Here is a 13,992-nt window from a genome sequence, read left to right as displayed (position 1 = left end):
GGGATTGCTCTGAAGTTTTCTGATCGCCCAGAAAGAACTCGGAACTTCGCTGAATATCATGAAATCTATCTAAAAATATCTACATTACTTAGATGTTCTCTGGATTTTGTTGAAAATATTGTTGCTTGCTAAAAGATCTCGCAATTTATGTTAATTAATGTAACTTCGTTGATGTTCTCTAATCAGCTTAGCTAAACTCGACTGTTCACTCGGCTGTAAATAAAAGCAGGCAACTCTCGATGTGTGTCACGCGATCGTCTGTTTACTCGGCAGTAACTGTTGCGTGGTCTTATTCATTGTTCTTCATCAGCAGTTCGATGCGTCGTCGATTTAGGAAAGCAACCGTTTCGTGATGAGTGTGTGAGTGATTACCACGGTGTTGCGTCCATTCCTGCAATGGACGCTCTCTGCTCCCGATACTGCCGTACAATAAAGCCACTGGAAGCGGATCCCATTCTGATGGAGTGGGCTTATTGGATTGCGGAAGATAAAGCGTTTGTTGTGCTGTACCTTTTGAATATAGTTTTACGATGTTTTCTATAATGAACAAAAATCCTTGGCTCTATAAAGTGAATTTCATTGAGCCTTATCAAATAAATAAAAGAAAACTTAGCTCAATTTTCGCAGTTAATTGAAACTCTTGAAATTTCCGTGATATGTCACTCTTAAAATACTTTCACATTTTCCAGATGTTCATATAATTTTTACTGAGTTCCAGAAATTCTCTCGGAGCTTAAATTTCCGAAAATTCCCTGAGTTTTTTCGAAACTTCTTCAAGTTTTCTGCAATTTTCTTGAAATTACTTGAATTACCCTTTGATTCTCTGATTTGACTTGATGTTCTCGGAGTTTCACTGAAGCTCTCAATTATATTGAAGGCCTCGACTCTACTCTGAAATAAATGGAACGCCTTTAAACTTTCCTAAAATTCTCTATACTTCTAGGAAGTTCCTGACATATTTTGGAAGTTTTCATAAATTCTCTGAAGGTCCTGTACTTCCCTGAAATAATTGGAACCGCTTAAGGGTTCTTGATTTGTTTTTCTTCAGCATATCATGGAACTTCCTGATTTTTTTCTAAACTCACGCTAATAAACTTTTAAACTGTTCAAAAAATCTGAATTAAAGTAACGGGAACTGCCCTTACACAGTTCGAAAAGTAGTGTAAATTTCTGTTCAATATGATGCACACAAATGGAGCGTCATATTTCATATAAGTTTACATTATATATCATGTAAAGTTCTAGCACAATTCATGCAATGTAGCAAATATTGTATACAAACCCCATCTTTGTAAACAATATTGTTTACAAGTTGCTCGGTTGTGTGAAATTAAATTGAAGTTTACGTGAATGAATGTTTACATCACAATTAAAATTCAGAATTTTTATCTGTGTAGGATCTCTGAATTTCCCCAAAGATCTCTAGTTTTAGCTTTTCTGAGGTAAATAGAGCTTCTTTAAAGTTTCCACACTTTTTCCCAAATTCTGTATATTTCTGAAATTCTCTTACCGGTAAAGTTCTCTAAAATTCTAGGAACTTCTTTAAAGTTCCTGGTTTTTTTTCCAGAAGCTAATAGAACCGCTTTAAAGTTCTTAAAGCTCCCAGAAAGTTTGCCCATATTTTCAGAATGTAAACTTCCCTTATGTTCCCGCAGTTTGCTGCAACTTTCAATATCTTGAACTTGTACATGGAATACGGTCTTAGACTAACTAAAATTAAGTAAGTGTTAAACTTCAACATTTAATGAAGTCTATTGTAAAGCTGTTTCTTTAAAACTGATTGTCATGTATAAAAATAGCTTTCTTATTATAAACAATAAAGAAATAAAGAAATTATCCGATAAAGTTCAGGAATACCTGGAAAAGTTAGGAATTTTTATTTAGCCAAATGAATAGATAGAGAAAGACGATTAAACGTCAAAAAGCTTTATAGAAGCATAACACCTTCGAATTGTTCGTAAGTTAGAACTAAATGTGAGCATCGATTGGACAATCAGATCCAAGAGGAATACTACTATCTTGAAATAAATTCACGTAAAAAAAGTTGAAAATAGTGACTGATTACAAGAAAAAGTTATTTTAATGACGGAGACTTTTTAGTGACTGGCTTGAAAAAAGAGACCAAATAACTAAGAAGTGACTCACTACCAGCCCTGTAGAAGTTGCTCAAGGCTGAAAAACTCTTTAATAAAAAAAATATCTAAGAATTGTGGGTTTTTTTTCGATTTGGATGAAAGACAGATTAGTTCTCAAGAGATAAACTAGCTTTCGGCTGAAAATCTCTGTAATAAAAAAAAACATTAGTTCACAATTTTCTTACTACACGGCGCTTCACTATGGTCGAAAACTCAAAATTTCACGACAAAAATCGATATCTCGAAAACCATGCACTCTAGAGGCTTAGCATCTTCGAGAGAGTTTGTCTACAAGAGAATATCTTCCTTTTGGCGAAGGCATTTAATAACCAAAAGTTGAATTGTTTAAACCATGCGTCGCTTCATTTGAATAGCTGTTTGTTAAGTCGGCCGTAGATTGTGGTAATGTAAGGGGCACGATGGCTATAGAGCAACCGTTTTTGCTTATTGAACAGAAGATCGTGGGTTAGAACCCAAGCACTTTACACTACGGAGCGTAATGAAATTCGGTTAAAGCATGGGTACGTAGAGGAAATAATATTTAAGTATTAGGAAAGACGTGTTCATTGGAAATCCATATCGAATTCTTCTCAAGAGCAATTGTTGTCGTCGCCGGGATCGAAACATAGTAACAACAAATTGAACTGAAACTTGATCGCAATTGAGTTGTGATATAAGGAGCTCGGTGGCCTAGTGGTGACCGATTTTGCGTACATAGCAGAAGACCGTGGGTTCAAACCCAAGCTCCTTCGCGCTATTCAATCGTTAGGACATCAATTCAGTATATCGTTTAGCAAAACGAATCCTGCTGCAATCCCCCTTTTATCCAACATCGCAGGGATGTATCGTGGAAATGCAGAGGTGTTCTCGGCTTTCATTAAAGCGCATGTCTTGACCAGCATTCGGACGTGGCCGGCAATCGCATTGCCTAATTAAAAAAATCACCAGTATTTACACATTCAGGATGAATGCTAGTCCCAAGCAACGTCTATTGGTTCTCTGTGTAATTAATTACAGCTGATCTGGCAATAACAGAGTTGTATCCTCAGGCTGTCAATCATACTCATGCTCATGCTCATCAGCTATCTATACCAAAGAACTCGCTATCCTTTATTTTTTAGATGTTTATTGTTTCAATAATTCAAAGAGTTGCAGTTGAGTCTTCCCGCATCGGCCCCTACAGGTCTGCCGAATTTCGATTTATTAAGAACTGTTCGCACACACACTTTCAGTCCCAGTTTTTTTTTTTTGACTATTTAGCTAAATTCTTTCTTCGGCATGTTTTAAGCTCTACTTGCAAGCAACATTTACGATATTTTAAATCATATGTGCTCTTAAATGCAATGTTCATACTCATGTCAATATAACTTGAACACCAGGCACAATTTGGCAATTGTGTCAAGCCAGGTATACTTTATTTAAAAGATCGCTCATTTTGGGCCTATCGAGCAGAAAACTTCAAATAAATCCATGATTTCAGAGTTAACAAGTCAATTATGCGTTTGGTACGATACTTTAGTTAATAAGCTACCAAACGAAGTCAATGAGAACGCGTGATATGAAGGTTTGCACCCATTATTCCCAAAAACAAAAGAAGCGCTCCGACAGAATCAGTTTTATATGATTCGTGAGCGTTTACTCAGAAAAATCGCTTATTGTGAAGCTCTGAAAGCAATATTAACAGGTTTTATGTCTCAAACACATACTTTATAACCTCTTCTTGTAACTAACAAGTACTTATTACCATTACAACGTCTAATGATTTCATAATTCCGAAAAACAGTTTTTTATAGCAAGTGAGTGGAAGCAACCCTGCCTAAAATGTAAAAAAAATACACCTCACTTTTGTATGACACGCGCCACTCTCCGTCCGTCGTCCGTTCGTAAGATACGATAACGCTCGAACACGCCACTCAATCGGCGCAGATTTGGAATCGTACGACCATTATCCGAAAAATAATGATGCTGATAAAAGGTGGACACCTCAAGCAAACCTCTGAACTCTTCAAATTTACAACTTCGATAATGTCTACTACGGCTAACGTGAATTCTCTTCGATCGCACTTAATCTGGTGGCGACCTTCCGATCCAAGTATAACGATTGCACCCGAAAATAGTTTCCTGGCATTGAACCAATAGCAGTTCAAATTTAAAACAATCTAAAATTATGACAACAGTGTTGCCAGTTCTATCCCCTCGGTTAAGGAAAAGCAAAATCGAAAACAATACTCACCGCACACCATTGCCCCTGCCACGATCCTGATCATCATCATTTCCGCAACCACAGTCACATATTTCGGAAGCAGCAGCGCAACCGTTGATGGCACTCATTGGCCGGTAGGCTAGTGGAATGATGGAACCGACGACGTCGTACGCCTCGTCGTGGTACACGGAATCGGAACTCTGCGACAGACGCGTCAGATTGCAGTCCTGGTAGTTGCTACGGAATGGAATCGGCAGCAGGAAGCGCAGCGTCGCCCCATTGCTGTAGGGCATCTGGAAGAAGGGAAGAAAATGTTCGTCAATTATGCACTTTAATAAACTTAAGTATAATGTATGTAAGTATCAGGTCTTGCCCTGCATGCGGTTCCACTTAAGTTAACAATCAAATGTTGATATTGTGCTGAATTCAAACATACTGCTTAGGGTGCCAATGAAAATGATCATCTTGAGGTTCCGAAACAAGGGCACCGGGGACCGGGAATTCGATTTTTATTTTTTGATGCCAAATGACATAAAAATGCATGCAACATCGAGATCTGGTGTTATCTCGGAAACATTTATTTTTTAACAAAGATCGGCTTTCTGGGACCAAGATATTTTTTTTCAGAGATATGGAACATTGATAAATTGGCCTCTACAAATATTCACAACTATTTTCATACGACTTGTATATTATTTTAAGTCATCACCAGCATCTAATACATGATGCTTCACTAGGGTGATGCATTTATTTTTTAATAGAGCAGTCCACAAAAAGTTAAGTTGGAGCAAATTTTTAAAAATAATCTGGAGAATGAGATATTCATTTTCCATAAGAGCAACACTATTATTTCAATTCCATCTATTACTTGCATTCTATGTATAATACACACTGTTCTATGCGTTTTTTTTACACGGTTGGCGCCGCTGAATCGCAATTCACACCGTACGTTTTTAATGATTCCTCGCAAACGATACAACCTATCGCCTTTATGCGGATAACATTATTCGTTTCAATCCATAGGTAATCCATAGGATGGCATAGTTAAAAAAACAGTCCAGTACGCCTTTACGGTACTGGCATGAATTCAGTTCGAAAAATAAATTTTCTTTTTTCATCACTCCAGCAAATTGAGACGGTAATCCAGAGAACAAAACAAAAGTACGACGAAAAAGGTTGAAATGATTCCCTTTCATGTACCTACTACCCTCATTCGTCTTCTGTAACTTGAGAAAACAAACATCATAACCGTCTATCGTTTTAGAAGGACGTGATAATCATAACCATCATTTACTAAGGTTTGTATCCACATTAATCCGGGCACCTTCAAATCACAGTAACTTTTGAAATATTGCCCGTAGGAGTGAAAAATTTCGTTGAGGTATAGCTGGGAGTCATTGATGAAAAAGACTTTGATTGGTGTTTGCATTCCATGTTTACTGTTCAAGATGGCGACGAATGAAAAACACATGCGCGAGCGGATTTTGAACGGACGTAATGCAAATCACGACTTGTCAATACGGGAACCTGCAAAAAAAAATGGATTTACTTAAATCCACTGTTCAACGGTGTGCTCAAATCATTTTCGGAACGATTGACGGTCGAGAGGAAACCGGGGCCTCCCTTAGCTCAGTCGGTTAAGGCGCAGCTACAAAGCAAGACCATGTTGGTGGCTGGGTTCAATTCCCGGTCCGGTCTAGGAATTTTTCGGGTTGGAAAATTGCTCGACTTCCCTGGGCATAGAGTATGATTGTACTTGCCACACAATTATACTAATGCAGAAATATGGTACAGGCATCGAAAGCTCTCAATTAATAACTGTGGAAGTGCATCTAGAACACTAAGTTGAGAGCACGCAATAAGCTAATATGCGATAAGCAAAAAGCTTGAAATGCGAAGAAGAAGGAAACCGAGAAGTGGTAAAAACATTAGACGTGCTGATCCTGTCATGGACCGAAAGGTGAAGAGGATATTGAAGGAAAACCCGAATCTCTCGGTTCGAACGGTGGCTCGTAAAATAAGAATGTCGCCTGGTTTTGTCCAAAAAACAAAACAGCGTTTGGAGCTGAAGTCTCGTATAAAGTAAAAACCAGTTCCAATTCGCAACGATAAACAGAATTTGACAGCAAAATCAGGGGCTCGACGTTTGTACTGCAAATATTTGACGAAGTTTTCATGCGTTGTTATGGACGATTAAACTCATAGTCACATAGTCACTATAGTCACTTGGAACGCTTGCTCTGTACGAGCCAACAATTTCGAGCTTGCTGACTTCCTTTGCAAGCACAGCATCGACGTGGGCCTTCTAACCGAGACCCACCTAAAGTCCGGCGACAGCTTCTGGTTGCCTGACCACAACATTATTCGGTTTGATGGCACCAGCTCCAGGGGGTGGTGTTGCGGTCGTCGTCAAAAAATTAATAAAATACCACACTCTATCCCATATCCGCACCTCTATCATCAAAGGCCCTTGGTGTGGAGGTGAAGTCGTCGACTGGATACGTCCAGTTCATCACCGTCTACTGCCCTCGACAGTGTGCCGCCAGCAGTGGACTAGCGGCTAAATTCAAGAAGGACCTGTCCACCATCACCCGTACCGGTTCCCGCTTCGTAGTTGGAGGAGATCTAAACGCTCACCATGAGACCTGGCGAAACTACCAGCAGAACCAAAACGGTCGTCTGCTGTTCGACCACTCACAGCATGGGCTGTACTCCGTTTGGTTTTCGGATGAACCAACATTTATCTCACCGGCAGGCAACCCATCGACGCTAGACCTGTTCCTGACAAATATCGGCTTGTCCAAGCCGGTAGCCTTGAACGAACTCAGCTCCGACCACCAACCGGTGGTGGATGAACTGGGCTGCAACGTGGCTCCTGCTTCAAGCCTGCGCAAGAACTACCATCGCGTAAACTTGGCCCAGTTTGGACGCATGGTAGACAGGCACATCATCGACAACCCGCCGCTTGACACCCTGGAGGACATCGACCGAGCGTTGGAGGGACTCCACCAAGCCATAACCGTGGCTGACGAGGCGTGCGTCCGACGAGTTCCTGTGAGGGATAAGTTTATTGTCATTGATTTCCACACCCAACTCTTGATTCACCTGAGAAATGTTCGTAGACGCTTGGCTCGAGTATCCAAAGTCCGCTCGAAGATCAAGTTGCACAATGCGTTCAAAACCTAGATGCCTCCCCTTGTGTCATGCTTCCGGCGGATATGATTACAGTACAACAGATTTGCTCAGCGCTGAAATGCACCAAGAACATGAAGGCTCCCTGGTTTGACGGTACATATATTCAACTTGATCTTGAGGAGACTCAGCATGAAAGTGCAGTCTCTTCTAACCGCTATCTTCAACAGATGATTGGAACTGCACTACTTTCCAAGCATCTGGAAGGTAGCAAAAATCATACCAATCCCAAAACCCGGAAAGGATCCAACATTGCCTTCAAGCTACAGACCAATCTGCCTCCTTTCGGTTCAGAGCAGCTCAATCGTTTGCTCAAGTTTGTCGAGGAAAATAAGATTCTCCTTCCGGAACAGTTTGGATTCAGAAAGGGGTACTCCACCAATTACCAGCTAGTACGGGTGATGAATAACATCCGAAGTAACAAAGCTGTATCCAAGTCCACAGCCATGGCCTATAGTCGCTATATTCATAGTCTGGCGGATTGAATCTTTGGAACAAATTGAGCTGTCAAAGAGCGGAACTAATCGAGCAAATCACGACCAACAACAGAAAAGAGCACATCAGTTATTGCGAACAAAACTTCGGCACCCTTTTTCTCGTGACTCTAGACTCTCCTACCAAAAATAATACCATCTTTGGGTTGGGGAAGGTTTCCCCTATCCGATGATGCTGGTAATTTGCGTTCGATTGGCGAGGAAAGAATAATCAACGTTTTGTTTTTAAAAGTTGATAGTACCTTTTCAATTGTTGGTCTACAATATATTGAATTGGTTCCGCTTTTTGATAAATCGAAATTCTATCCGCCAGACTATGAATATAGCGACTATTAGACGTTGAAAAGGCGTTTGACAATGTTTGGCTTTGTAACCTTCCTTTACATCTGGTTAAAATCACGCGTTACTACCTCCAGCAAAAGTCGTTTAAGGTATCGTTTTCTATCCCTGCAGGAGTCCCGCATCGCAAGGCAGTCTGCTGGGCCCCTTGCTTTACAGCATTTACACTTCCGACATTCCTCCCCTCGGAGTCGGTTGCGTGTTTTTCCTGTTCGCAGATGATACCGCAATAGCCGTCAAAGGAAGGATGCCTCGCGAAATAACGAACAAACTTCAACGATGCCTTAACGCCTTTGCTGATTATGCCACCACGTGGAAAATTAAAATCAATCCCTCCAAAACACAAGCGATCATGTTCCTCCATCGGCAATCGCCCAAACTGAAACCGGTTCCATCTTGTACTATCTCGGGATGTTGATTGATGAAAAGCTCCTCTTCCGTTCGCATGTAGAGAAAACGGTAGTCAAGTGTTCTGCCTTGGTTAGGTGCCTGTATCCGCTGATTTGCCGCAGATCCCGCCTCTCAAGGGTGAACAAACTGGACTCACAGGAACAAAATCCAGGTCGCTCAGAATAGAGTGCTGAAGATGGTACTTGATCGTCCTTTCGACACTAGAATAACAAATTTACACGAAGAGGCAGGCATTCCTAAAATAGATTCCAGAATTAACGAAATTAACACTAAATTTGCACAATAATGTATTTTATCAGAACATGCTTTGATAAGCAATTTGTATATAGTAGATTAGGTGTATATAGTAGTTGTAGTTGTAAATAGTAGTTAGAAGTAGTTTTCTTTTTCAATTTAAAACAAACCAATTCCACCAAGGTGGTCATTGTCTAAAACAGGCCTGATAGGATTCCAAAGAACTAAAGTTGAAAAGACACATCTGTGTCACCTGATAAGTAATACATGTAAACCACACAAATACAAGAAATAAAGATCATTTAAAGTACTAATGAAGTCATTCTTGTAACGAACTTTGAAGCAGACGGACTAGCAGCAGTAACAGCAACAGCAACAGCAGCAGCGGCAACAATACAGGTAGCGATAAACCAGTTGCTTTCGTGTAGCCGTGACAAAGGATGGAAACCTCTGTCCGGTTACAACAGTACCCTGTTTATGTCTTAACAGCGGCAACCCTTATTTCAGTGCTTGTAGATGCGTCGTTTCAAGCAATGAAAAGCATCCTCAAAATGGCTCATAAAATTAGTAGTGAAACTCGCGTTAAATTAGTAGGACCTGAATGTGAAGCTATCACTGGAGCTCGTCTTCCGACAATACAGAAAGTGCTAGCTACCTCTTACTACCAGCATCGATCCGCAAGGCTGCCGGTTAGATTGAGTGCTAGAAATACCGCTAAACAGGTGTAGGTGTAGCTCACTTTCCACTTGTTTCCTATTTTTGAAGAAAGGGAGAGAGAGAGAGAGAGAGAGAGAGCTTTCATTTACACTCTTTACATTTTATTGCAAGAAGAATGACCATGTAACATACTGTTTTATGTTGACGTTCAGCATACGTGAGCGAGTATCTTTTCATGGTTTATACCATAGATTCATGGTGATACCTATGGAGCGTACACTAAGGTAGCGTTTTTACCATGACAGGGGGGTTGCTTACTACATCATTTATTTAGAGCCGATGAGTGACCTTTAAAAGTTAACGTACGAACTTCAAATTCTGATATTTTTTTTTTTTCAAACCAAAACGAACATTTGAATTTCTGAAAATAAGGGACGGGACGGCGCTACCAACCGTTGCGTATCAATCGACGTGTGGAGCGTAGGAGAAAAGAGGACGACGACGACGACTAGCGGAGAGACGCAGCAGCCAGCCGGCGATCAATCGTCCGCCATTAGAGTTTGGAACCCCGACGCGAACCAAAGTATTTTACTTAAATTAATTTAGAGCAAATGAGAAAGAAAGAAGTGAAGAGAAACTGTTGAAGTTTTATATCTGATCCGAAAGATTCCGTTGGATAAGTGTTCCGCCGGTCAAGACATCCAAAGTCAAAATCCTCTCCATGAACGTTTGGTAAACGAGGTGGTACAGTTCACTGATCCAACATTAATTTGGTCCAATCGAACCGTACAATCAAGTGGATTAAGTGAAGTGCGAATTCTGCCGGATCAGATGTAAATATTGTTGGAAAAACACGGAAAAGTTAAGTGCAAGATGATGAGCGGCCGCCATAGAAATTGAAGAAAATACATGTGCTGAGCCGCCATCTTGGAACGTAGTGAAGACGCCAAGACTGCCGTGGCCATTTTTAGTTATAAGTGGTAGATGATTGCAAACTTGTTTGCTTTCATTCTAAACTCAAACATAAGGCTTGAAGTGATCATGTGTCTCCAGTGACATGCCGGATGTTAAAGTTGTTCCGACAGGTCTTTCAAGTACGTCTAAAATCATAAAACATTCGAGCTGTCACATTGTAGTTCGACCACTGGGTATTAAGTATGATTGTACTTGCTACACAATAATGCTAATGCAAAAAAATGGCACAGGAAGCGAAAGCTCTCAATTAATACCTGTGGAAGTTGAGAGCACGCAATAAGCTAATACGCGATAAGTAATAAGCTTAAATGCGAAAAAGAAGAAGAAGTAAACATCAATTTTGGGGCTACTACGATGGTGATTTCCTATGAGATTGTTGTTCTATTACTCGATATTTCTATAGCTCGATGATCCCTTCAATATCGAGTTTTAGAGAGTTCACTGTACACCCTTTTGAATAATTAGAGGGTCGAGCTGGGTCGTTTGCTCATTTGGTACAGAATTGCTCATGTAAGCCATTTTCACATGTTGCTCGAGATTTGTCATGTACAAATTCATGCAGCGATTGGCATTGAAAACTCTCAATTAATAACTAGAAAAGAAGAAGTGCTTTAAATAATACTAATAGCGAATTCGTTTATTATAGGGTGCGAAACCGAACTTTTTGTCAGTGAACCTCAACCTGAGTTAGGTTTTAAAAACAAACGATCAAACATTCAGACCCAATCTTGATACCCGATCCAGGTTGGAACTGAATAATAAACGAATTCGCTATTGAAGAATCAAAGTGACGATTGACTCACAGATGGTGAGGGGGTGGAAATGGTAATAACGTTTTGATATCTGTCAAATTACATGACTTTTTTTTAGTACATCATCATTTTTGTAATTGCGGATCTTAAAACTAGGTGTCGCATGACCAGTTTTGGCTTTGCTTTGATACGCCAATAAGCTGAGAGCAACTTATAGTTGAGTCAAGACTCCCTAGTTCTAAATAATCTATACCGGGAAATGTAAGATTCTATTACAGATTTGCATAAAAGCATGCACAATTTGTAAGGTTTCACCGCAAGATTCTTACATAATTTTGTTTTGTTTATATTAGCTGTATTTTCGGAAAAAGTTTGTTACCCCAAATGCACTGCGGCTAGACAATCATCTCGTGAAGGTCTTCTACCTACGAAACTATTCATTCTGGAAGAGCTTGCATGTACGCAACATAGTCCATTGTAAGAATTGCCATTAAATTTGTTGTAAGAAACAAGTAAGGGATGTAAGAAATGTACACTTACATTTTATGACCATACCTTTTATTAAATCTACTTGATATCCTTCCTAAAGGCTTTAGCTCAAATGGTAGTTCGGGTATTCCCGCTTTCACTGTCATTGGTATGTTTTGTTTAAACCTCGATTATTACGAAATCCACGCAAAAAGCGAGTAAATCCCTAAATGACATAAGTGTACCTTTTGAAAATGTCTTCCTCATAGCAGCTTAAAAACTTTTTTTCCCTCTGTTCGGGACCTAACACCACTGCGACCAGTAATTTAATCTATTGTAGTAGGGGAAAGGGATGTAATGTCGGCCTAAATGCCCCTTATTTGGGCCCATACATAAATTCAGCAATCGACTAAATTTTCAAAATCGACCAAAATATCCATTAGTACCGTCCCAATGACACGTTCATCTTGATAAAATTGATAAATAGCAGATTTTTAGCAATGGGCCCAATCTTAGGTTAGAGCTATTTCTCCTACATTCCGTGCTCTTAGTTTAGTGCATGTCGTATTACTCCAACACTATTGAGAAATGATGAAGTATTCGATTTTTTTACAGTTGTCTAGCATTTATCGCAAGAATCCGACTCTAATTGAAAGTTCCGCTATTTATCTCCTTCGGAGTGTTGAAACACCCTCCAAAGGTGCACCACTTTGTTAGTCACACCCCGACAGGCCTGGGTTCAATCCCAGTCGGCGCCGCCGGGATGTTCTGAGGCATAACATCTCTGATCATGCCTTCCTTCGGAAGGGAAGTAAAGCCGTTGGTCCCCGGTTCATGATTTGATGGGTCGATGGGTAGGGCCCAGGTGTGGGAGCTGCCTCCCTGGCGTCGGTAGCATTGGTGCTCAGCACGGAAAACAAATCAAGGAAAAACAAAAATCGTATCAAATTTGCTGATCTACGATCTCCCACCAGCAGCGCCACAAGTTTTGCAAAATTAGATTAATTTCAACAGCTACATACCTTGTAGCGCAATCGTTGAATGGAAGCAATGAAGGAACCTCTAATTGGTTATCTTCTATATTCGCGAACAACAATAATTAACCGAAAACCGCGCACAGATCGTGACGCACATCGCTTTGGGTGCTTCGGATATTATATGCAGGCTTTACCCTACATATCGGTATTTACACACGTTACCGTTACGCGCCCATTTAATCGCACCGCACTCGAACCTGCGCCAGGAACAGGTAGAGCTGATTATCAAGCCCCGATAACCAGCAGCGAAATAAACACTCGTCTTCTTCTTTCTATTTAACTTACACCTTGCGTTGCGCTAATTTTTCTCTGTACTGGATTCACCCACAGACACTTGCGCAATCAGATTTTTCGCTTTTGATTTATTTTTTTATTCACACTTGAGCCGAATGAGATAAACTTGCATCATTTTTTTTTTCTCGGTTCAAAACAAACAACAATTTTCTTCAATTATCTCTGCTCTAAAGTTTACGAATCGGCTTAAGCCGGGCCAGCACACAAGATACCGGCCGCGGGAGTCCTGACCCCCGACCTCACGCGATTCGATTGTTTGATGAAAGACGCGACTATTCCACGATTATTTCCAGTGACCAACAAACCGTTATTCGTATCGTACCGTTACTTTGCACTAAACTGTATTATTTCCCGATAATAATTTCAATTGTCAATCAATAATGTCGCGCGTTTGACCTCAAAGCCTTTTGCACCATGGAGACGAAAAAACAGAAGCCTACTTTTGCTTCTATTGTTCGACGCGATACACCACACCACGACACCAAAAAGTCACACTTTCTGGTTCTAACTGATGACTGAATGGGATGGGGGGATAAAAAAAACCTCACTCGAATGATGTGTGAAAGCAAGAAGGGAAGCGAAAAAAAACACGAATCCGTATGGTGGTGTAGGCGCGAAAATCCTAAAGCCCTACAGTAAAAGTATGGACGACTGTCACCACAAAACTGAAAAAAGCTGTTCCAATCGAGCAAAGCGCAGTGCTAACATTTGAAAACGGCACAAAAGCCATTTGTAAACAAATGGTTTGTGGGCCCTTTACTCACTATTTGAAGTACACCCACGCGACACAACAGCAACATC

The 13,992-nt window shown here is 40.4% G+C and overlaps 1 protein-coding gene across 2 annotated transcripts in view; it reads right to left on the bottom strand.

The window, feature by feature from the left end:
• Positions 1-13,608, bottom strand: part of LOC135697200 (uncharacterized) — a 71,662-nt gene extending 58,054 nt beyond the window's left edge. Inside the window, exons 1-2 of one of the 2 annotated variants that reach the window (XM_065216832.1) lie at positions 13,183-13,608; positions 4,369-4,631 (exon numbers count right to left, since the gene is read on the bottom strand). In XM_065216832.1, the coding sequence (XP_065072904.1) occupies positions 4,369-4,631 (263 nt within the window). In that variant the 5' untranslated portion in view covers positions 13,183-13,608. Of the gene's footprint in view, positions 1-4,368; positions 4,632-12,882; positions 12,902-13,182 lie in introns of those variants that run through there. The other variant, XM_065216833.1, reaches the window with a different exon arrangement.
• Between the last annotated feature and the right edge of the window lie 384 nt (positions 13,609-13,992).

Source organism: Ochlerotatus camptorhynchus, unplaced genomic scaffold, assembly GCF_037179485.1.
Source record: "Ochlerotatus camptorhynchus isolate MF236.1 unplaced genomic scaffold, CSIRO-AGI_Acam_v1.1 ptg000067l, whole genome shotgun sequence".
NCBI classification, from domain to species: domain Eukaryota; kingdom Metazoa; phylum Arthropoda; class Insecta; order Diptera; family Culicidae; genus Ochlerotatus; species Ochlerotatus camptorhynchus.
This window is presented reverse-complemented; position numbering and strand designations above follow the sequence as displayed.